At 41.3% G+C, this 26,036-nt stretch overlaps 1 protein-coding gene across 3 annotated transcripts in view; it reads right to left on the minus strand.

Moving 5' to 3' along the window:
* ITGA7 (integrin subunit alpha 7) overlaps positions 1 to 26,036 on the minus strand; it is a 312,111-nt gene that overhangs the window by 95,635 nt on the left and 190,440 nt on the right. The window contains exons 4-6 of one of the 3 annotated variants that reach the window (XM_069758371.1): positions 5,404 to 5,659; positions 2,803 to 2,934; positions 2,278 to 2,397 (exon numbers count right to left, since the gene is read on the minus strand). In XM_069758371.1, coding sequence (XP_069614472.1) covers positions 2,278 to 2,397; positions 2,803 to 2,934; positions 5,404 to 5,659 — 508 coding nt within the window. The remainder of the gene's footprint in view (positions 1 to 2,277; positions 2,398 to 2,802; positions 2,935 to 5,403; positions 5,660 to 26,036) is intronic. The other 2 variants (XM_069758370.1, XM_069758369.1) reach the window with 2 other exon arrangements.

Genomic DNA, 26,036 nt, shown 5'->3' on the forward strand with positions numbered 1-26,036 from the left:
CAAAAACTGTTTGGGCGTTCATCTAGAAGAATTGACGATTCTTTGAAGGAAAAAGATGGTCACACCAATTATTTAGATTTCTCTCATATTCACTCACTTTGCATTCTTTAATTTTTTTTCTACAGCTGCCTAAAACTTTTGCACAGCACTTATGTGCATAATATATGTGTATATACTGTATATATAGAGTATTTATATATATACACACATATATATGTATAAACAGTATATATAAATATATATACGGTATATATATATATATATATATATATATATATATATATAATTATGCACATTTGGTGAGTAGTGACAGAATGATTTAACCCCTTAGTGACCGAGCCAAATTTTTGAAATCTGACCAGTGTCACTTTATGTGGTAATAACTCTGCAACGCTTCAACAAATCCCAGTGATTTTGAGATTGTTTTTTTGTGACACATTATACTTTATGATAATGGTAAATTTTGTTCAACATTTTTTGTGTTTATTTATAAAAAATATCAAAAATTTGAGAAAAATGTTAAAAAATTTGCAATTTTCTAAATTTGAATGATTATCCCTTTAATCCAGATAGTCATACAACAGCAAACCATTAATAAATAACATTTCCCACATGTCTGCTTTACATCAGGACCATTTGTAAAATGTTATTTTATTTTGTTAGCATTTTAGGAGGTTTAAAAATGTAGCAGCAATTTTTCATTTTTTCAAAGAAATTTACAAAATTTATTTTGTAGGGACTTATCCATGTTTGAAGTGACTTTAGGGGTCCCATATATTGGGAAACCCACAAATGTGATACCATTTTAAAAACAGCACCCCAAAACATATTGAAAACTGCTGTCAGGTAGTTTATTAACCCTTCAGGTGCTTTACAGGAATTAATGCAAAGTGGTATGACAGAAATTAAAATGTGTATTTTTGCCACCTAAATGTTGCTAACTTCTAAACAGATTACTAAAGCCGTCAGACTCTAAGGCCGCTATTTGGTCATGAATTGCCATGGCAAACATCAGGACAACAAAATCATGATCTGAGGGCACCAATTGTGACAAAGAAGAAGCCCCCACACTCTGTTAACCATTTATAATGATGTAGTCACTATTGACAGCAGCATCTAAGGGGTTAAACAGATTTAGATGGTGCAAATACAGATTGTGGCTGGTACAGCAATTTGTCAGCTATAGTGTACAACTGACAGATGCTGGATTGTCATCTGTATGGGGAGGCTATTCTCTTATATCTCAGGTCAGTTAAAAGACGTATTGGCGGTCATTAAGGGGTTAAAAAAACAAAACAAAACTGGAGTGCTACTTTAATGCGTAGCTTTTACATGAATAGCCCATGATACTCAAATAAGGAATAGGAACAAAGTAATACTAGGATCATAGTACTATTACATATTGTAGTACCGTAAATTTATATTCAGATTATTATATTGAAAAAATTGTAAATTAACACATGATGAAGAATTATTTGCAGTTACAGTGGTAAATTAACACATGATGAAGAATTATTTGCAGTTGAGTATCATTGGCTTGCACAGCCCAGTGATTCTAGTAAAGACTAATATTGCTTAGATTCTGATGCAGGCATGACGAGCAACATGGAGGGTGGCTGGCGAAGATTGCTGCATTGATTATAGGAAAGATGCAAAGACAGATGTCACATGCATAGAGCATAGCTCAAACATAGAAGGAGCAGAAAATGGAAACAGATAAATCAATACCATTGAAATATCCTTTCAGTATACATTGACTTTAAGGGTTACATGCAGCATGACAATGGTAAAAATTTATATCATACATGCCGCCAGACGTCAGTGGGATACTTACAATACTCAAAACTAATTTTATACAATAGTTGAAATTTATTTCTTAATTGTGTTACAATATAGTCGCGATAGAGACATTGTTTCTCAAGAATATTTTTGGAAAGATCCAATTTCATGGCTAGTTCAAAGTAAATATTTCGGAACTAGATAATTATTAACTCTACTATATTGTTACAAGTATTTGTCACATTAGGATAGTTCTCATGGCAAGACAATCCAAGCCACAGGGGTAGAGTTATGTACAGGAAAAGACCATCAAGAATGATTAAAAAAAAAACACAAAAAACAAAAACCATGCTTAAGACACCATCGTAACACCATGCACATAAAATATGAGCTTGCATTCACCAGAGCAGATGGAAGGGCAAACAAGATATGGCTGACAGGACCATGCAGGAGGTAGGAGCTGAACCCGGCCCACACACACGTATGCAAGTTACAAACCTAAATAGCTATTGTGAGCTACGTCAGGACCCAGCCTGGCTCCCTCTTCCCTGGGTTCCGGCGATCTATAAACCAGCTGATCCGGGTCTGAACTATCAATGTTTGTGACAAACAAGAGTCCTGTGCCATGACCATGAATCCCCCAGGAAGAGTGACAGAGGTGTGGAAGAGAGAGAGAAAAGGGAAAACATATTAGAAGGGCTACAACACAAGTTTGTCATGGCCGACGATGCTGAGAGGGGAGGTATGAGAGAGGAAGATGCTACCATATCCTAATCAAGCAAGTAGTCTTTTCTGTATTACTAGTTCCACCCTCTATTAGGTCAGATCAGAAAAAGGTTCCTAAAATGGAGGCCTCCATCTGACCACATATTACTTGTTGTTTTATTCATTTGAACCTTGTAGTCATCATTTGTGTTCTTGAAGTAACATCAGCTGAGATCTGAATTGTAATAAAATAAGACATTTTTGTGTGCTTCTTTCCCTCTCAGTCTCTCTCTCCATCAGCCGGCCATGAACCCATACCAAGATAACTGTGGGATGGCAGAGGGATCAATTCAGGTTTCTGGCTGTTTTCCCCAGCAACTTCATAAGGCCCATCATCATAGGTACCAAGCTCCAGAACGGTTTGATTAAAGAGCTCCACACGCAGCTCACCTGGGAGGTAAAGTGAGCATGAGAATCATAAAATACCATATACCCCAATATACGAAGCACAAAGAGCTGCACATTAAAATATCATTAATGATTTATTTACGATCACGGCCGCACAGGATATAGCGTAAGATACCGCACTTACAAGGGTGGCTCACATGGGCTCTTTCATCTACGGTGATTGGCTGGGAACTTATTTAAATTAACCTTCACCTCTCCTCCTAACTACACACGCCCCCGAAGAAGAAGCTTATCGAAACGCGCGTAGGGGTACTTTCCGGCCCTGTGAGTGTTTAACAGGTAACTATGAAGTGTGATTAGGTTACTGCTGGGTTTTGGAGGACATTTACCTTTACTAAGTAGGGTTATAGTATCTGCATATCATTGGTCATAGGATTCCCTGACTATTTATCTTAATGATGTTGCACTTTAGTTACTTGTATTCATGTGTACCCTGCTAGTGAGGTGCATATGCTCTGGGTATATATATATGCAAGGCATGGTAGTCTGAAATATAAGAAAACAACATCTATATTTGCAATAGGCTTCTTTTAGTATCCTTATACAGCCTTAGTCGTACCAGAGTATAGCAATCTCTCCCCAGCACCCTATTCGATCAAAGATATTTTTTGAAGCCACAAAGTATTGGTCACATGACTATAATGGAAATGTTCCTTACATATTTTTGTCTTCAAGTTTACTATCGGCTACAAACCTGTTAACACTCTCAGTGCTGGTTTTTGGATTGCAGGCATCCTGTTTTATTATTGTGTGTGTATATTTTATTATATTTATGTCAATAAAATTTTCTAGTTTTTGAACAAAAACATTCTGTAGCCTGGTCTATACATCTACTAGGTTTTTTTGAGGTACATTAAAATATCAGTCATTAGACATGCACGGGGCACTTAAAACACTTTCATTGTCTTCCCTCTTCCTCATTCCCTGTAACATGTTATCTTAAAAAATGATCCCTGGAGGAAAACAAGGAATTTCTATTAATGAGACACAAACTATCTAGACTACTAAGGTAACCAAGACTCGATTCAGGTACGGACTGGGCCTGAAATTCAGCCCTGGCATTTGAAATCACACAGACCCATGCTGTCCCCGTACCGGGATATATTACTAATATTACCCTGGATGGAGGAAAGCAAGATTTACTACAAGACCAATATTTCTAATGATTCCTGTGGCCTGCTGGGGTAAGTGGCGGAGTCAGTGACTTTGTGCTCCGTCTCATCTCTTAACTGTATGGGTGTCTTGAGAACACCGATTCTGTTAATAACGTAGCAAACAAGGCAGCCCACAACCAGACAGACCCTTCTGGCATTTGCCAAAATTGCCAGATGGCCAGTCCGGCACTGGCTCGATTACTTGGAGAAAAATGCAATTGGGCTCTTCTGCTCTATTTGTGTTCCTAATCCAGCTTCAATATGTTGTGTATGTTAAGGTAGTCCTTATACAAGATCTTTAAATGCTATATTGTATTATGCAAAAACTATAGCGGGTCCACAGTGTGCAAAGAGATGTGGGCAGTGCTAGCAGCCTCCTAATCTCTATTTGTTCTGAGGAGAAAATGCTCCAGTTCAGCAGATCACCAACATAAAAAAATAATATTACATTTTATGAGATAAGATGTGGGAGTAGCAGGAGTTAATTAAAGAAAGCAATAGTATACATTCCTATAGTCATTGCATTGATGTGTCTTACACATCACAAGGGCACTTGTGCACAGAATTTTAACTGTGTGCAATTCACTATAGATTTCGCTATAATAACAGCTATTAACTTTTACACATAGACTACAGAGCTGAATTCACCATTCTGCAGACTACTGAAATCTCCAAGTATTACCTGTTGGCTTTAAGGCTATGTGCCCACGTTGCAGAATGTTTGCAGAATTTCCTGAGCAAAACCGGACTCCTTTCGCAGGAAATCCGCTCACATTTTTTTTGCGTTTTTTTCCGGAGCGTCCCAATACAATAATATAGCGGCAAAATCGCGGAAATTCTGCAAAATTAATGAACATGCTGAGTTTTTTTTCCGCGACGCGTTTTTTTGCGGAAAAAAAAGCATAATGGGATGCGTTTTGTGGGATGCGTTTTGTAAGCGTTTTTTAAGCGTTTTCACTGCGAAAAAAAGCAGAAAAAACGCAAAGAAAATGCAACGTGTGCACATAGCCTAAGCATTTTCCAAAACAAAATATGTAGTACCCAGTGCCTGCTAAAACAAGGCACTTTGTGTTTATTTTATTCATATTGCCCAAACTGTTGTCTGATTTAGTCACAAGTCATGAGATGCCACCAAAACATTCCCTGGGTCTGCTGGCATCCCATACATACATTGCTGTGCTTCGTACCTGTGTGATCAATGTACAGAGTGTCATTCCTGATATCATATATAAGAATTTCATTATAATATATTTTATAAATCTAAACTTACAGCAAATCTTATAGCTCCAGTACATACCTTTCCAGTTGTAGGTCCCAGGTGCCCCAAATATGATATAATGGCTGTCTGAGGTGAATCCAGCTGACATGCCTTGTTGGCAGAACCCAAACATCTCATGTCCTTGTGGTCGACCCTCGCAGAACTTCCATTCCCCTCCATCCAGATCATCATTGACAGTCAAGTCTTCACTCAGTACAAAGCAGCGACCAATCACATCTCTTGTTTCTGATGGCTGGGTCACTCTTTGTCGAGATTCGTATAGATGAGCACAAGTCTGATTAGAAATATGACAATAATATAGAGACATTATCAGGATGGTAATGACCTCTATATAATCCTCAAAAACATATCTGTTGATAAAGGAAGGTTCCTTCCAGAACAGGCCTTTCTACATTTATTATATCTGTTTGTTTTGGAATTTTTTTTATATGTTTTGCTATTTGTCTATTTTACAAAATTAGATATTCTTGCCATAACTTGCTGTCATTTACCTAAAATAATCTTATAAAATAAAGGATATAGTGGCTTGTGAAAGTATTTAGACCCTTGGCTTTTACCCCTATTTTGTTACATTACAACCTGTGTTTAAATATTTTTGTATTCCAATTTGTGTGTGATGCATCAGAACTAAATAATCTAAGTTGGCAAAATCAAGTGAGAAAAATATAGGCATAAATTAAATGTATGAGTTCAATTAACTAAAAATTGGCGTGTGCATATATATTTAACCCTTTTGCTATGAAGCCTCTAAACATTTCTGGTGCAAGCAATAAGTCACATGTTTACTGAAAGGAAGACCATCCATATGCAATACAAGTGCCAATTGGCATGTCAGTATATACACACCTTATCTGAAAGGCCACAGAGGCTGCAACACCATTAAAGGGAAGGTACCGTTTGTAGGTCATTAATAAATCACTGTAATGTAGCATAACATGCTGCTATAAGCAAGTTTGAAATGCATGTGAAACAGATTTCATGTGTTATATGAGTTTAAAGAATGCACTGGGGGCTGACATCTTGGTTTTGCAGCAGTAGCAGGGCACTATCCGTGTCAGATTACGGCACCCCATGGGCATAGGAGATAATAGACCGGCGCTGACCCTATCTGTAACATTGCAACGGAAAATGCTCCCCCTAGTGGTAAATATGTATATTTCTAGAAAAATATATAACATTTTTCATATAGAAATGTTTGCAAACAGTGCAAACATTGCATTAATACATTTTAATTACTATTTTAAGATTAATTTCACACAAAAAAAAAATACAAGAAAACTGGTGGCACCTTCCCTTTAAGGAAGAGGCACCACTAACCAAACAACGCCATGAAGACCAAGGAGATCTCCAAACAAGTCAGAGTCAAAGTTGTTGAGATGTACAAGTCAGAGTAGGGTTATAAAAAAAAATCCCAATCTCTGATGATGCCCCAGAGCGCAATCAAATCAAATGGAAAGAACATGATACTACAACAAACCTGACAAGAGAGGGCCGCCCACCAAAACACTCAGCCCAGGCAAGGAGTGCATTAATCAGAGAGGCAGCACTGCAGAGTTCCCAAGCAGAGACTGGAGCATTTGTCTATATGACCACAATAACACCATAGAGGTGGCCTTTATTGAAGAGTGGGCAGAAAAAAAGCCTTTACTTACACACAAAAATTTTAAGGCTTATTTAGAGTTTGCCAAAAGACATGGGAGACTCACCAAATGTATGGAGGAAGATGCTGTGGTCAGATGAGACCAAAATGTAAGTTCTTGACCACCAAGGTAAACGCTATGTCTGGCATCAAAACAACACAGCTTATCGCCCCAAGTACACCATCCCCACAATGAAACATGGTGGTGGCAGCATCATGCTCTGGGGTTATTTTTCCACAGCAGGGACAAAGAAAATGGTACCAGTCGAGGGGAAGATGGTACGAAATACAGTGATATTCTTGAGCAAAACCTGTTTCAGTCTGTCAGTGATTTGAGACTGGGATGGAAGTTCAACTTCCAACAAGGCAATGACCCAAAGCATATTGCTAAAGCAACACTCAGGGAAACCATAGATAGAACTCACACTCATAGGCAGATTATAATATGGGCTACCTCCCGGGGCACGAGGCTCTGGGGAAGCCATGGCCAGATTGCCCTCATCAGAACTCATCATAATGATCTAGCGCACATATCCTGGCGGTGAGCTTTCCTTGAGCTCCGCTGCTGACGATACAGAATGGCAGTGCAGCTACAGGGGAGATCATATTGCCTCTGCTGTAAAGTGCAGAGTGATTATGTCATCAGTTGGCACCATGATGTGTACCTATATATATGGGCTATCTGAGGGCTCATACTGTATATAGGTTGATATGTGGGGGCTGATCTTGCATATAGGAGACTATACAGAGGCTCATACTGTATATAGGAGGCTATATGGTCGATCATACTGTATATAGGGATTTATATGGGGCTCATACTGTATCTAGGGGCTATGTGAGGGCTCATACTGCATCTAGGTAGCTATGTGGGAGCTCATTTGATCAGAGTCTTGGATCAATCTCACCAATGTAAGTCTATGGCTCTATGCCAAAAACAGCACTCAGATGAAATCCATGGGGTGTTTGGTTTTCATTAACTGTTTAATGGGAGAAGCTTAAGAAACCTTCATCATTTTTTTCATTCAAAAATGATGAAATTCTCACCAAATTCTGATGGTAAAAACTGACACTGTGATCAAAAACACTGATGACACTCAACCCATTTTGTGTGTATAAGAAACATCACTGATGTCGAAGCGAGCTTTCAATCTGAAGGCCTGTCCTGCATTACAAAAATAATGCACTGTAATGTGAAATACCAGTGGTCGCACTGCAGGAAAATTTAGGACTTGCACTTTGAGTATTTGTTCTACTCCTGGTTTTGGCTTACAGATACTGGTGTAAAATACTGACCAAAATACTGAACGTGTGACCGTGGCCTAAAAGATAATCACTTGGGGTCTCAGTGGCAGGGCCGCCATCAGGGCATTACGGCCGTGACTGGCGTATGGGGCCCGGTGGGCAGAGGGGGCCCGCATTGGGCCCCGTCTCATCTGCTTACTGGGCCCCTACCGGCAGCCGCAGGCTAACTGGGCCCTTAGCGCCGACACTGCAGCTGTTTAAAGCTGTTGACGTGCGGGGGCGGGCCCAAACGTCAATAGTTCACAGCCGCCAGCCAATCTGAGGCTGGCAGCTGACGTCAGCCGCAGCGTGCGTGCATGTCGCCGGCGTCTGACATCATTGTCAGTCGCCGGCGAGTGCACGCTGCAGCTGCGTGGAGACAGAGAACTTCGCCCGCCGCAGGAACACGGCCAGGTGAGCAGAACTTTTTATTTTTATTGAGAGCGGCGATCCGGGGGGCCAAGGGCAGAACGCTTGACACGGGCAAAACGCTGGACAAAGGGGCAGAAAGCTGGACACAGAGGCAGAAAGCTGGACATGGGCAGAAAGCTGGACACAGAGGCAGAACGCTGGACACGGGCAAAACGCTGGACACAGGGGCAGAAAGCTGGACACAGGGGCAGAAAACTGGACACAGGGGCAGAAAGCTGGACACAGGGGCAGAAAGCTGGACATGGGCAAAATGCTGGACACAAGGGCAGAACGCTGGACACAGGGGCAGAACGCTGGACACAGGGGCAGAAAGCTGGACACAGGGGCAGAAAGCTGGACACAGGGGCAGAAAGTTGGACACAGGGGCAGAATGGAGATACGGGGCATGATTGGAGACACAGGGGGCAAGATGAAAGACATGGCGGCATGACTGGAGACAGATGGGGCAGAATTGGAAACAGATGGGGCAGAATGGAGACACAGGGGGCATGATTGCAGACATGGGGGCATGATTGGAGATACGGGGCAGGATTGGAGACAGATGGGGCAGGATCATGGGGCAGAATGGATACTCATGAGGGCAGGATGGGAGAACATATGGCTGACGCCAGGAATGAGACACACGGGGGCTAGGATGGCGAATATTACCATAGGGGCTAATTAAGGGATATTATTATTGCAGTGATGTATTTATTTTATTTTTTGAGTATACTGTTTTAAATGGGGGGCAGTCCTGTTACTGTGTAGAGTGATACTATGTCGCCTTCTTCATGTGGTGTAATGTAGAGGCTGGGAAAATTAAGTAATGTGTTCTACAAGCGGAACTCGAGATAACTGTGTTATTTCCTGCAGAGACAAGTCCTGGCTGGATGAAGTTATGGCGGTCTGTGCTGGATGAAAGATGAAGGACTTCACCTAGAGACGTCACTGGTGAGTCAGTGTTACCTATACACTGACACTATACACTGTATACTATATACAGAGGTCCTGTGTACAATGTCACCAGTGATCACTGTATTACCTATACATTATATACAGAGCTCCTGTGTATAATGTCACTGGTGATCACTGTATTACCTATACATTATATACAGAGCTCCTGTGTATAATGTCACTGGTGATCACCTGTACACAGACACTGCTTACTAATTACAGATCTCCTGTGTATAATGGCACTGATGGTGATAGTATTGTGTTTTTTTTTTTATTACTGATCAGTATTGTAGTATTCAGTCACTATGTGGTCTGGTCATGATGCGGTGGTATTTGTTCCTTGTATTTGATATTATTCGATCACTGGGGTGGTAATATGTCATCTGGTCATAGTGCCGTGGTATTTGTTCCTTGTATGTGGTATTATAGGTCATTTTAAAAATTGAAAAATAAATAAAAATATACCTAAATTGTATTGCATATTTTAACAAATATTTAATAGGTTACAGAAGAGTAGGGCCCGGCCAAAAGTGTCTACCTTGTCATTTTGGTGGCTTAAAAATCTTTTGGCCAAAACAAAAGCTGCCGGCTATATGTGTGATCTGGTGATGGGAACTGTCAATGTGTGATAGGTGAGAAGTGGAGATTTTCCAAGAGAGAGCGGTGGGACTGTGGACAGTTCGAAGGGTGGAGCGTGGAGGCGGGGCTGGGGTGGAGCCTGGGCGGAGTCTCAAAGGGGCCCCGAAAATTTTGCCAGTATGGGGCCCCAAAATGTCTAGTGGCAGCCCTGCTCAGTGGTGAGACATTTTGCTAAAAAATAAAGAAAAATAAATGAATACATTGCAAAAATCCCTGAGCTTATTCTACCACTGTTTTCCATTTTTGAGCTGCATCGATCCATGCAGGGATGTTCACATTTGTTTCTTCTGCAGCACAGTGCGCAGCACCTCTTGCTTGGAGTCCAAGTGAGCGCCTCTACAGTCTTCTCTAAGGGGTTTGCAATTTCACCCTTCCCTACCAGACTTGGCCAATAAGAGCGCAGCAGCGTATAAGACTGTAAAAATTACTAGATTATCTGCCTGGATGTGATTGGCTATGTCTGGGAGGGAGAGGTGAAAGCGCCCACCCCTACAGAACAAATGCCCAGTTGGACAGCAATGAAGAAATGCCCAGTTGGACGGCAAGCAGAGTGCGCTCCAGAAGAAAAAATGTGAATATCTCTGCAATGGAGCAACATAGCGCAAAATGGTAAACGTGGCAGGATCAGGGGAGCTCAAGGACTTTTATAAAGACTCTATTTTTTGAGCAAGTATCAAGTTCTCTGTAGGGCATCTCTTGAACACTTATGGTCCGTAAGTGCAAAGTAAAAAAACCCATAATGGGAATGTGTCATCAGAAGACAACCTGTTGTTTAATGTGTCAGGCTTTTGTGTGACATGTACTGTATATTTTTTAATTTGTCAATGTTTTACTATATATCACGATTTCTAGTAAAATTATAAATCATTAGGTGCCAAATAATTTGTATGCTAATATCACCATAACGGAGAGGCAAAATTGAAAACAAACCAAAAAGTTATATTTCAATTTGCAGCGACTATTGCATCGTGTGTCCAATTTAGCATGAATGGGCAGCACAGTGGCTCGGTGGATGCAGCCTTGCAGCGCTGAGGTCCTGGGCTCAAATGCCACCAAGAAAAACATCTGCAATTAGTCTGTATGTTCTCTCCGTGTTTGCGTGGGGTTTACTCCGGGTTCTCCGGTTTCCTCTCACAGGGAGGGATCTAGATTGTGAGCCCCAATGGGGACCGTGATGATAATGTCTGTAAAGTGCTGTGGAATTAATAGAGCTATATAAGTGAGTAAAATAAGTAAAAAAAAATGTGGTGTAAGGTCCTCTTAAATAGGATATTTTAAAATGAGAAGGTCACGGAAAAACAAATCACTCTTATATAAGCAATAGCAGATGTTAGTAAAAATGTAGAAGTGTTAACAAAAAAATGATTACTATGTGTAGTGGCAGTTCCTTTTTACCAAAGTTCAATATATAAATAGTGCATAAAAATCACAGCAACTTATTTGTGTGAAAGGGAACCTGGGACCATTGGGTTACAAGTCGCACTAGTCTGGAAATAATACAGAGGATCAGTGCATTTACTGGGAATCAGCCCGCCATGTATAATAAAAGCTTTATGGGTCTACTTAATTTTGGATATATTCACAGTCTGGGATCCATTTTTAATGAATTTTCGATTTGTTAATACAAATCGAAAATTGATTTAAAATGGATCCAAAAGGTGCAGACCTCACACAGTTTAGATAAATCTGACTTAGATATTCATAGAACCATGTGGTTACCTAAGTTTGGTTCAGTGGTTGGCAGTCTGAGAATTTGACCCTTAAAAAAAAGACACACACAAAAATGTGATTGCGGAAAGTCTACATTTGCTTAGGGGACATTGGTGCTTCTCTGCTCTATGTAGAAACAGGAAGCGTCTTGTCAATGCAGAAATCATTTCTCTCTTCAACTCGATCAAGCATCGGGTACGCTCATTACTCAATCAAGTATGTTGGCTGCTCAAGTACCATGCTCGAATACCCACCTCGCATGTTTGGCGCCTATTAGACAGCCAATAAACATGCGGGGAATGGCTGCCATACAAGGTTATACCATAGCCATTTTGTTACTGGCATTACTGTGAATGGATCCAAAGAAAAAAAGCCGCACCACTTCAACTTTCCGTATAGTTAAAAAACCTTTGTCCCGTAGAAGCGTGTAATACGTGAAACGACCATAGTCCTCTCCTTGTACCGGCATTTTCTGCAAACGTACTGCCCTCTGTAACCATGTCCATACCACATTGAAAGAAATAAAGGACAAAGGTTTTTTAACTATACGTAAAGTTGGAGTGGTGCGGCTTTTTTTCTTTTTTCTTTGGATTGTTGTACATGTGTCTCCAAGCAAGCACACCCACTACCGTGGATTCACCAGGCAAGGTGACGCTGACTCAGAAATTACCTTCAACACTAGTGAGTATAAACGTTTTTCTTAGTGCCATTCTATTTTTTTTTTCTTTTTTCACATTACTGTAAGTGGCCTGGCACATTGCATCATCTGGTCCATAACATAAGACCCAGTGACGTGATGCTCGGTACACTCTCCTCTGGAAGCAGTTCAGGGAGAGTTGATCTAGTAGGGAGAGCTTAGATTAGAGCAGACATATAGGCATAGGTTTAATTGCTATCGCAGTACTTGTATACCACTGCTGCAGCATTAAAACAAAAATATTTTTCAGGGCGGGTATATAGTGTCCTTTCTCTAGTAAAACCACTGTTACCTGCATTCAGTGTAGGGATAGCTGATGGAGGAGGGATATGTTTGGATTAGAAGCATATAGGCAGGGTTTATTGCCTTACAACCCTTCTAAAGGTATACTGCTGCAACCTAAAAACAAAAGTCCTTTACAGGGCTAAATATTTTCTATATATTATATATTTTAATTTAAAATGTGCAAGGTGTGCGGTAAGGGATGGGGAAGTGGACATGTTGATGATGCTGCATGCAGAGGCTGTGGTTGTGGGCCAGGTGAAACTCTTGCTGCTGCGTGAGCACAACAAACATGCTCATCCACAAGAATAGCTTCATGTCCCACTTTGCAGGGGAGTGCGAGACACCACTCTTCAAGCCAGAACAGTGTGAACAGGTGGTCGGTTGGATTGCAGATAATGCTTCCAGTATGTTTCCCAGCACCACCCTGTCTTCCACATGCTCCAATCTCTCTTGCTAAGAGTCTGGACAACATAATCCTCACCCTGATATTTCTCACTCACACCATGGCAAGTCCTAGGAGACAAGTGATCTCACATTCAGACGTTCCAAGGAGCTCTTAACATTTCCATTTAAAGATTATGGCCTCTCACCTTGCATGTTTCAAGAGGGACATGAGAAAATTGTGTGTAGTAGTACCCAAATACTTGATCTCATAATTTTTAGAGGGTTATCATGCGACTCTCATTCTTAATTTTTCTATTGTGTGTATGATGCCTTCCTTCATAATTTTTACAGGATGTGTATGAGGCCCACATACATGATGTGTATGAGGCCCACATATATATATATATATTCCGCCGGAGCAAATGTTTTTGTCCATTCCACTTGCTTCCAGTGCATAGGCTTTACCAGTCTAGGAGTCCCACTCCTTAAAAATGGGAAAAAATATTTTCTGAGGCCCTCCTCCATGTGTCTTACAGGGTGTAATGCAGTCCCTCCTAATCTTTGGTCGCCATTGCACTTAGTGCATTGGCTTTATGAATCTAGGAGTCCCACTACTTAATAATTTTAACAAAATATGTATGAGGCCCTCCTTTAAGTCTAAAATAGAGTGTAAATAAGAAATAAAGTGAAGGACGGCACTAGAGGAGTACAAGCTTTACTGGACTTGGGCTCATTAATGAGCAACCGGTTAGCAGATATCATGAAAGCTCTGGGTATCTGGTGCTCTGCACTGGTAGCAAATAGCTTAATTTTCAATGAAGCAGAAGAAAGAACATATATGCGGCACTCACCCTTTTTTGTAGCTGTAAAATCGTGCTCTTTATTGGACAAAATGTGTAAATACATCCATTAGGACATCAGGTCAACAGGAGGGTGCGGGAATGGAGTGGACCCGTCGAAGCACACACCGTGCGAAACGGCCGTCGTCCACACTCCATTCCCGCACCCTCCTGTTGACCTGATGTACTAATGGATGTATTTACACATTTTGTCCAATAAAGAGCACGATTTTACAGCTACAAAAAAGGGTGAGTGCCGCATAAAATAGAGTGTATCTGAGACTCTCTTCCTTCTAATTTTTGGCAGTTCTTGCATTGTCCGCATAGGCTTTGTCAGTTTCAGAGTCCCTCATTCATCAATGAAACAGGATGTATCTGACAATGTCACACACACCACATACCCAGATAAGGTAGTAACATTTTAAAATTACATTTACCGGTGACTACCAGTGGGTGTAGATGTATTTCCTCCTCTATTATGTCATCTACTATAGTCATAGGTGACGGGGAAATACAACGAGAGATGGCGCGGCTATTAAGGGGTGGAGGAGGCAAGTTTTTTCTCTTTTTAATTTTGCCAGTCATTATACTGGAAAGAATGCTTGCTAAAAAAATTCCTGGAAAATTCATTTTATCTTTAGTTTTGTATGTTTTATTGTCAGTCAGCAAAAGTAGAGTAATACTCTGACAACTTTGTTCCAGCAGGGACTTGAGAGTCAGAGATGCGTGCAGGCGTCTTCCCCATGCTGTTGCCATTGCATTTCAGCGCTGTTTCCATCCACTTCAGTGATTTTCCTGCCTCCCCAGCCCTCCTGTTAGGGTCTTCTGAAGAAATAGTTGAGTTCCCCATTGACTTCCATTATACTCTGTACTCGAGTTGAGCCCATCCAAGCGTCTGACCGGCTTAATTCGAGTACCAAGCACTCAATCATTTTAGTGCTCGATCACCATTAATTATGACTCATACAGGGAGAATTGACCTCCGGTTTTTCTACATAGAGCTCAGAAGGATTTAGCTAGTCAGGTTTTAATCATGTGATGTCATAGACCTAATGGAAAACAGAAGAATTATCAGGGTAGAAAGGTAAAATGAGCAATTGTACATGCACAGTGCTATATAATATGACTGCAGTATATTGAGGATAATAATTTTCATGGAAGTGCTTCTTTAATGGCCAAATAATAGAAGGTAATTTCACAAGACCAGATGTACCCTAAAATGTAAATGCTATCCCCTTACTATGCTGTCAATACTGATATTGCCGTACACAAATCCTGAACATCTTGATGACCTCACTTGTTCTAATCATCATGGAACCTTCACAGGAACATAAAGATCTGGCATACTACCCCAGGTGAAAAGTTTCCTTCTAAACTACATGTTTTTTTGTGTAAGAGAATATTCTAGATGGCAGCAAATATTTTCTAAAAATAACAACTACCGTACATGAACCATTGAATCATTATATAATCATTATTACATAAACCCTAAGCAACCCACAGTTGATAGATATAATTAGTGGCATATGTAATGATGTGTGAGTCAGCCTAATTGATGGACAATTAATGGGAGGCAGAACCAGCCTTTAATTACTTTTAATTTTGACATGACACCACCGCCTTCAGTCATGGTATATAAGAAAATTCTTGACCTTATTGATCACCATGATCCAATCTGTAGCAGCTTCCATCTTGTGTGCACAGCCGCTCCCTATAGAGAAGAATAATCCCTAGTGTGGGATCAACATGCACCGAGCCGAGAAGGTTAAGTGAGGAAGCACCTCCTGACAAGAATGTGGTTATTGCATTGAGGGAAATGTGGTGCAGTAAAATTAATTTGTCAATAATAAAATAAATGAATCCTTATGCTGAAACATTTCAGAATCTATTGTTTATGTAATTGCATTCTCAGTAACTAATGCTCTAAGTGTGAATGCCCAATGTAAGCATCTCTAGTACACCGGTGGTAAAACCGTTCATGTGACACACATAGAAGAAAAAATACTAAAAGATTCATCTGTTGTTGCAATACATTTCCTGACTTCCCACATGATCACTAGGACAGTGATTGCCTGCAGCGGTCCTGTAGGTAGTTGGAAATGTCACTGTAAATAAACACTGAATGGCATAGGATTTAGTAATGAGTCCTTTTATTATTTTACAGCATTTCCTCCCAACCTTGGCACAATTTTTCCGTGTCTGAAAAAAAAATTTAGGCAATATTATGTTAAGTAGAAATTATGAGATATATTTTATATTTAGTGATTCATTGGAAGGCCCCAAAAATTCCCCTTCAGTTTCAGTCAGATTTACCTAAAATAGCTAAATTTTACTTAAAGGGAACCTGTCCTCAGGATTTTTTACCCCAAACTAATGTCTTGTATATAAAGGCACTGAGATGCTTAAAAAAAATTACCTTGCTTGTAGAAATCCTTTTTCGCTGTTGTAGCAAAATACATAATTGAAATATTATGCAAATGGTGGGCAAGTGCAGTGGGGTGGGACCATGCACTTGTCCCTCTCTAACTTTTTTTGCCCCTCACCCGCTGAGTATCTCTGGCAGGTCACTCTTTATTCAGTGACATGGTTTCCTTAGCGAGATCTTTCGCCAGCGCCATTATTGCTTGTGATGGTGCATGTGCAGACTGATAGTCTGGCTCTCACAAAGTCATCAGTACCTTACCATGAACCACTGCAGGCAATGATGGAGTTGGCGCAAGGTCTCACGAGGCAAAGCAGGTCAATAAAAGAAGATTGACCTGTCAGTTAGACAGGAGACAGATGGCGGGGAACAGGGAGAGGGGCAAGTGCATAATCCCACCCCGCTGCACTTGTGACTTAAGATTTCTTTACATGTGGGTCATTAGTTTGGGATATAAAATAAATAAAATCCTGAAGACAGGTTCCCTTTAATGGGCATATCGCTACTGACTTTAATGGGCCAAGCCATTATGTAATATTTTCTGTTCTCATACCTAAAAGGGAATCTGTGTCATGTGTTAAAACTTAGTGTGAAACCATTAACTATGAGAAACGTTGCCAGTAATATGCAGTGACAGGTACGCAGTGACAGGTCCGCAGACAATGGGACAGTGATACCTAACAAACAGCTATTTGTCTAACACACATTTATATATATATATATATATATACAGTGGGGCAAAAAAGTATTTAGTCAGTCAGCAATAGTGCAAGTTCCACCACTTAAAAAGATGAGAGGCGTCTGTAATTTACATCATAGGTAGACCTCAACTATGGGAGACAAACTGAGAAAAAAAAATCCAGAAAATCACATTGTCTGTTTTTTTTTAATCATTTTTTTGCATTTTATGGTGGAAAATAAGTATTTGGTCAGAAACAAACAATCAAGATTTCTGGCTCTCACAGACCTGTAACTTCTTCTTTAAGAGTCTCCTCTTTCCTCCACTCATTACCTGTAGTAATGGCACCTGTTTAAACTTGTTATCAGTATAAAAAGACACCTGTGCACACCCTCAAACAGTCTGACTCCAAACTCCACTATGGTGAAGACCAAAGGACACCAGAAACAAAATTGTAGCCCTGCACCAGGCTGGGAAGACTGAATCTGCAATAGCCAACCAGCTTGGAGTGAAGAAATCAACAGTGGGAGCAATAATTAGAAAATGGAAGACATACAAGACCACTGATAATCTCCCTCGATTTGGGGCTCCACGCAAAATCCCACCCCGAGGGGTCAGAATGATCACAAGAACGGTGAGCAAAAATCCCAGAACCACGCGGGGGGACCTAGTGAATGAACTGCAGAGAGCTGGGACCAATGTAACAAGGCCTACCATAAGTAACACACTACGCCACCATGGACTCAGATCCTGCAGTGCCAGACGTGTCCCACTGCTTAAGCCAGTACATGTCCGGGCCCGTCTGAAGTTTGCTAGAGAGCATTTGGATGATCCAGAGGAGTTTTGGGAGAATGTCCTATGGTCTGATAAAACCAAACTGGAACTGTTTGGTAGAAACACAACTTGTCGTGATTGGAGGAAAAAGAATACTGAGTTGCATCCATCAAACACCATACCTACTGTAAAGCATGGTGGTGGAAACATCATGCTTTGGGGCTGTTTCTCTGCAAAGGGGCCAGGACGACTGATCCGGGTACATGAAAGAATGAATGGGGCCATGTATCGTGAGATTTTGAGTGCAAACCTCCTTCCATCAGCAAGGGCATTGAAGATGAAACGTGGCTGGGTCTTTCAACATGACAATGATCCAAAGCACACCGCCAGGGCAACGAAGGAGTGGCTTCGTAAGAAGCATTTCAAGGTCCTGGAGTGGCCTAGCCAGTCTCCAGATCTCAGCCCTATAGAAAACCTTTGGAGGGAGTTGAAAGTCCGTGTTGCCAAGCGAAAAGCCAAAAACATCACTGCTCTAGAGGAGATCTGCATGGAGGAATGGGCCAACATACCAACAACAGTGTGTGGCAACCTTGTGAAGACTTACAGAAAACGTTTGACCTCTGTCATTGCCAACAAAGGATATATTACAAAGTATTGAGATGAAATTTTGTTTCTGACCAAATACTTATTTTCCACCATAATATGCAAATAAAATGTTAAAAAAACAGACAATGTGATTTTCTGGATTTTTTTTTTCTCAGTTTGTCTCCCATAGTTGAGGTCTACCTATGATGTAAATTACAGACGCCTCTCATCTTTTTAAGTGGTGGAACTTGCACTATTGCTGACTGACTAAATACTTTTTTGCCCCACTGTATATATATATATATATATATATATATACACACAGTGCAGACCAAAAGTTTGGACACACCTTCTGATTTAAAGATTTTTCTGTAATTCTGGAATTATATACTTAACAAAAAAGTGTGAAACAACTGAAATTATGTCTTATAGTCTAGGTTCTTCAAAGTAGCCACCTTTTCCTTTGATGACTGCTTTGCACACTCTTGGCATTCTCTTGATGAGCTTCAAGAGGTAGTCACCGGGAATGGTTTTCACTTCACAGGTGTGCCCTGTCAGACTTAATAAGTCGGATTTCATGCCTTATAAATGGGGTTGGGACCATCAGTTGTGTTGTGCAGAAGTCTGGTGGATACACAGCTGATAGTCCTACTGAATAGACTGTTAGAATTTGTATTATGGCAAGAAAAAAGCAGCTAAGTAAAGAAAAACGAGTGGACCAGGGATTCAAGCTTCAGGAGGCTAATTTGCATATTCCAGGTGCCTTCTGGGAGAAGCGAAGTCTCCCTAAGCTAGAAGATCGTTGGGTACAGCCGGGACCATCTGCTTCGAAAGCATCACCAAACCAGGGATTCAAGCTTCAGGAGGCTAATTTGCATATTCCAGGTGCCTTCTGGGAGAAGCGAAGTCTCCCTAAGCTAGAAGATCGTTGGGTACAGCCGGGACCAGCTGCTTCGAAAGCATCACCAAACCAGGGATTCAAGCTTCAGGAGGCTAATTTGCATATTCCAGGTGCCTTCTGGGAGAAGCGAAGTCTCCCTAAGCTAGAAGATCGTTGGGTACAGCCGGGACCATCTGCTTTGAAAGCATCACCAAACCAGGGATTCAAGCTTCAGGAGGCTAATTTGCATATTCCAGGTGCCTTCTGGGAGAAGCGAAGTCTCCCTAAGCTAGAAGATCGTTGGGTACAGCCGGGACCAGCTGCTTCGAAAGCATCACCAAACCAGGGATTCATGCTTCAGGAGGCTAATTTGCATATTCCAGGTGCCTTCTGGGAGAAGCGAAGTCTCCCTAAGCTAGAAGATCGTTGGGTACAGCCGGGACCATCTGCTTCGAAAGCATCACCAAACCAGGGATTCAAGCTTCAGGAGGCTAATTTGCATATTCCAGGTGCCTTCTGGGAGAAGCGAAGTCTCCCTAAGCTAGAAGATCGTTGGGTACAGCCGGGACCAGCTGCTTCGAAAGCATCACCAAACCAGGGATTCAAGCTTCAGGAGGCTTTTTTTGCCTGTAGGACATTATTGCAAGAGAGCTTGGCTGAGTAGATTACACAAGAAGGAAAACACACAGCAAGTCAGCAGGATCTAGGAGCAACATGGCAGATGTGACAACCTACATGGTGAGCTGCAGCATGTGCTACATGTTCACAGATCGACCAGAAGAAGAATCCAATTTCACCTGTCAGAAGTGTAGACTAGTGGCCCTTTTAGAAGAAAAGGTGCGGGGTCTGGAAGAAAGAATAGCAACTTTGAAACTCATCAAAGAGAATGAAGACTTTCTAGACAGAACAGAAGCATCTCTACTGGTCACAGAAGGTGCAAAAAGTGTCAGAGAACCTCCAAAAGCAGATGAGTGGAAGCATGTGACCAAAAGAAGCAAGAAGACCATGGAGAAATCACCAACCACACAACTGAAGAACCGATATCAAATCTTTGTAGAGGATGAAGATGGCACACCTAAGAATGAAGCAATACCAGCAAGCAAAAAAGAAAAGGGCACACAGCAACAAGTGACAGCAAAAAGTACAGCCAAGAAGCAACGAAGAGTGGTGGTGGTGGGAGACTCACTACTGAGAGGCACCGAAGCAGCCATCTGCAGACCGGACATAACTGCAAGAGAAGTATGCTGCCTTCCAGGTGCGATGATCAAGGATGTGACCGATAGGATACCAAAGCTCTTCAGCTCCAAGGACGTCCACCCATTTCTTCTGATACATGTTGGCACCAATGACACGGCAAGGAAGGACCTACCGACAATCTGCAAGGACTTTGAAGAGTTGGGGAAGAAAGTAAAGGAACTGGATGCACAGGTAGTTTTTTCTTCTATCCTTCCAGTAGACGGGCATGGCACCAGGAGATGGAACAGGATCCTTGATGCAAACAACTGGCTAAGACGATGGTGCAGACAACAAGGATTTGGATTCCTGGACCACGGTGTGAATTACTGGTATGATGGACTCCTCGCCAGAGACGGACTACACCTCAACAAACCTGGGAAACACACATTCGCCAGAAGACTCGCTACACTAATCAGGAGGGCGTTAAACTAGAAGAAGAGGGGACGGGAAGAAAAACATTAGACTCGAACAAAGACGACCCAGGAAAACATACTCAGAAGGGAGGTAAGAACATTTCTAAAACAATCCACAGTGAGGAGATTGGAACAAAACAAAATCCTCTAAACTGCATGCTCGCAAACGCCAGAAGCCTGACAAACAAGATGGAAGAACTAGAAGCAGAAATATCTACAGGTAACTTTGACATAGTGGGAATAACCGAGACATGGTTAGATGAAAGCTATGACTGGGCAGTTAACTTACAGGGTTACAGTCTGTTTAGAAAGGATCGTAAAAATCGGAGAGGAGGAGGGGTTTGTCTCTATGTAAAGTCTTGTCTAAAGTCCACTTTAAGGGAGGATATTAGCGAAGGGAATGAGGATGTCGAGTCCATATGGGTCGAAATTCATGGAGGGAAAAATGGTAACAAAATTCTCATTGGGGTCTGTTACAAACCCCCAAATATAACAGAAACCATGGAAAGTCTACTTCTAAAGCAGATAGATGAAGCTGCAACCCATAATGAGGTCCTGGTTATGGGGGACTTTAACTACCCGGATATTAACTGGGAAACAGAAACCTGTGAAACCCATAAAGGCAACAGGTTTCTGCTAATAACCAAGAAAAATTATCTTTCACAATTGGTGCAGAATCCAACCAGAGGAGCAGCACTTTTAGACCTAATACTATCTAATAGACCTGACAGAATAACAAATCTGCAGGTGGTTGGGCATTTAGGAAATAGCGACCACAATATTGTGCAGTTTCACCTGTCTTTCACTAGGGGGACTTGTCAGGGAGTCACAAAAACATTGAACTTTAGGAAGGCAAAGTTTGAACAGCTTAGAGATGCCCTTAATCTGGTAGACTGGGAGAATATCCTCAGAAATGAGAATACAGATAATAAATGGGAAATGTTTAAGAACATCCTAAATAGGCAGTGTAAGCGGTTTATACCTTGTGGGAATAAAAGGACTAGAAATAGGAAAAACCCAATGTGGCTAAACAAAGAAGTAAGACAGGCAATTAACAGTAAAAAGAAAGCATTTGCACTACTAAAGCAGGATGGCACCATTGAAGCTCTAAAAAACTATAGGGAGAAAAATACTTTATCTAAAAAACTAAATAAAGCTGCCAAAAAGGAAACAGAGAAGCACATTGCTAAGGAGAGTAAAACTAATCCCAAACTGTTCTTCAACTATATCAATAGTAAAAGAATAAAAACTGAAAATGTAGGCCCCTTAAAAAATAGTGAGGAAAGAATGGTTGTAGATGACGAGGAAAAAGCTAACATATTAAACACCTTCTTCTCCACGGTATTCACGGTGGAAAATGAAATGCTAGGTGAAATCCCAAGAAACAATGAAAACCCTATATTAAGGGTCACCAATCTAACCCAAGAAGAGGTGCGAAAACGGCTAAATAAGATTAAAATAGATAAATCTCCGGGTCCGGATGGCATACACCCACGAGTACTAAGAGAACTAAGTAATGTAATAGATAAACCATTATTTCTTATTTTTAGTGACTCTATAGCAACAGGGTCTGTTCCGCAGGACTGGCGCATAGCAAATGTGGTGCCAATATTCAAAAAGGGCTCTAAAAGTGAACCTGGAAATTATAGGCCAGTAAGTCTAACCTCTATTGTTGGTAAAATATTTGAAGGGTTTCTGAGGGATGTTATTCCGGATTATCTCAATGAGAATAACTGTTTAACTCCATATCAGCATGGGTTTATGAGAAATCGCTCCTGTCAAACCAATCTAATCAGTTTTTATGAAGAGGTAAGCTATAGACTGGACCACGGTGAGTCATTGGACGTGGTATATCTCGATTTTTCCAAAGCGTTTGATACCGTGCCGCACAAGAGGTTGGTACACAAAATGAGAATGCTTGGTCTGGGGGAAAATGTGTGTAAATGGGTTAGTAACTGGCTTAGTGATAGAAAGCAGAGGGTGGTTATAAATGGTATAGTCTCTAACTGGGTCGAAGTGACCAGTGGGGTACCGCAGGGGTCAGTATTGGGACCTGTTCTCTTCAACATATTTATTAATGATCTGGTAGAAGGTTTACACAGTAAAATATCGATATTTGCAGATGATACAAAACTATGTAAAGCAGTTAATATAAGAGAAGATAGTATTCTGCTACAGATGGATCTGGATAAGTTGGAAACTTGGGCTGAAAGGTGGCAGATGAGGTTTAACAATGATAAATGTAAGGTTATACACATGGGAAGAGGGAATCAATATCACCATTACACACTGAACGGGAAACCACTGGGTAAATCTGACAGGGAGAAGGACTTGGGGATCCTAGTTAATGATAAACTTACCTGGAGCAGCCAGTGCCAGGCAGCAGCTGCCAAGGCAAACAGGATCATGGGGTGCATTAAAAGAGGTCTGGATACACATGATGAGAGCATTATACTGCCTCTGTACAAATCCCTAGTTAGACCGCACATGGAGTACTGTGTCCAGTTTTGGGCACCGGTGCTCAGGAAGGATATAATGGAACTAGAGAGAGTACAAAGGAGGGCAACAAAATTAATAAAGGGGATGGGAGAACTACAATACCCAGATAGATTAGCGAAATTAGGATTATTTAGTCTAGAAAAAAGACGACTGAGGGGCGATCTAATAACCATGTATAAGTATATAAGGGGACAATACAAATATCTCGCTGAGGATCTGTTTATACCAAGGAAGGTGACGGGCACAAGGGGGCATTCTTTGCGTCTGGAGGAGAGAAGGTTTTTCCACCAACATAGAAGAGGATTCTTTACTGTTAGGGCAGTGAGAATCTGGAATTGCTTGCCTGAGGAGGTGGTGATGGCGAACTCAGTCGAGGGGTTCAAGAGAGGCCTGGATGTCTTCCTGGAGCAGAACAATATTGTATCATACAATTATTAGGTTCTGTAGAAGGACGTAGATCTGGGGATTTATTATGATGGAATATAGGCTGAACTGGATGGACAAATGTCTTTTTTCGGCCTTACTAACTATGTTACTATGTATGTTACTATGAGTGGCCATCATTACTTTAAGAAATGAAGGTCAGTCAGTCCGAAAAATTGGGAAAACTTTGAAAGTGTCCCTAAGTGCAGTGGCAAAAACCATCAAGCGCTGCAAAGAAACTGGCTCACATGAGGACTGCCCCAGGAAAGAAAGACCAAGAGTCACCTCTGCTTCTGAGGATAAGTTTATCTGAGTCACCAGCCTCAGAAATCGCAGGTTAACAGCAGCTCAGATTAGAGACCAGGTCAATGCCACACAGAGTTCTAGCAGCAGACACATCTCTACAACAACTGTTAATAGGAGACTTTGTGCAGCAGGCCTTCATGGTAAAATAATTGCTAGGAATCCACTGCTAAGGACAGACAACAAGCAGAAGCGACTTGTTTGGGCTAAAGAACACACGGAATGGACATTAGCCAAGTGCAAATCTGTGCTTTGGTCTGATGAGTCCAAATTTGAGATCTTTGGTTCCAACCACCGTGTCTTTATGCGACGCAGAAAAGGTGAACGGATGGACTCTACGTGCCTGGTTCCCACTGTGAAGCATGGAGGAGGAGGTGTGATGGTGTGGGGGTGCTTTGCTGGTGACACTGTTGGGGATTTATTCAAAATTGAAGGCATACTGAACCAGCATGGCTACCACAGCATCCTGCAGTGACATGCTATTCCATCCAGTTAGCGTTTAGTTGGACCATCATTTATTTTTCAACAGGACAATGACCCCAAACACACCTCCAGGCTGTGTACGGGCTATTTGACCAAGAAGGAGAGTGATGGGGTGCTACGCCAGATGACCTGGCCTCCACAGTCACCAGACATGAACCCAATCGAGATGGTTTCGGGTGAGCTGGACTGCAGAGCGAAGGCAAAAGAGCCAATAAGTGCTAAGCATCTCTGGGAACTCCTTCAAGATTGTTGGAAGACCATTCCCGTTGACTACCTCTTGAAGCTCATCAAGAGAATGCAAAGAGTGTGCAAAGCAGTCATCAAAGCAAAAGGTGGCTACTTTGAAGAACCTAGAATATAAAACATATTTTCACTTGTTTCACACTTTTTTCTTAAGTATATAATTCCACATGTGTTAATTCATAGTTTTGATGCCTTCAGTGTGAATGTACAATTTTCATATTTTTCAAAAACCTGACCTGCACATCCAAACATAGACTCAGTGTGAACAGGTGCTGAACCCAGAGTCGCCAACTTGTATATAGTTAAGTAAATACGGCAGCACACTGCAGCGCTAGAACATACAAACTTGAAATACGAAATTTGAACTGCATTACTGCACTAGAAATATGAAAATGAGAGCGTTTAGCGCATAAAAATGGCCAATTTTATGTGTACCTGGTAGCCCCTTTACGGCATCTCTCTTATACCAAGTCCTACGCTTGCCTTACCTCGCTGAGAATAAACGTCTCCATCTGAATGGGTACATGTGAAAACCTCTTCCTAGACCTCCCCTCCACAGAGAGAGAGAATTCTAGTCTAGGAAGAGGTTTTCACATGTACCCATTCAGATGGAGACGTTTATTCTCAGCGAGGTAAGGCAAGCGTAGGACCTGGTATAAGAGAGATGCCATAAAGGGGCTACCAGGTACACATAAAATTGGCCATTTTTATGCGCTAAACGCTCTCATTTTCATATTTCTAGTGCAGTAATGCAGTTCAAATTTCGTATTTCAAGTTTGTATGTTCTAGCGCTGCAGTGTGCTGCCTTATTTACTTAACTATATACAAGTTGGCGACTCTAGGTTCAGCACCTGTTCACACTGAGTCTATGT

This window comes from Ranitomeya imitator, chromosome 3, assembly GCF_032444005.1.
Source record: "Ranitomeya imitator isolate aRanImi1 chromosome 3, aRanImi1.pri, whole genome shotgun sequence".
NCBI classification, from domain to species: Eukaryota; Metazoa; Chordata; class Amphibia; order Anura; family Dendrobatidae; genus Ranitomeya; species Ranitomeya imitator.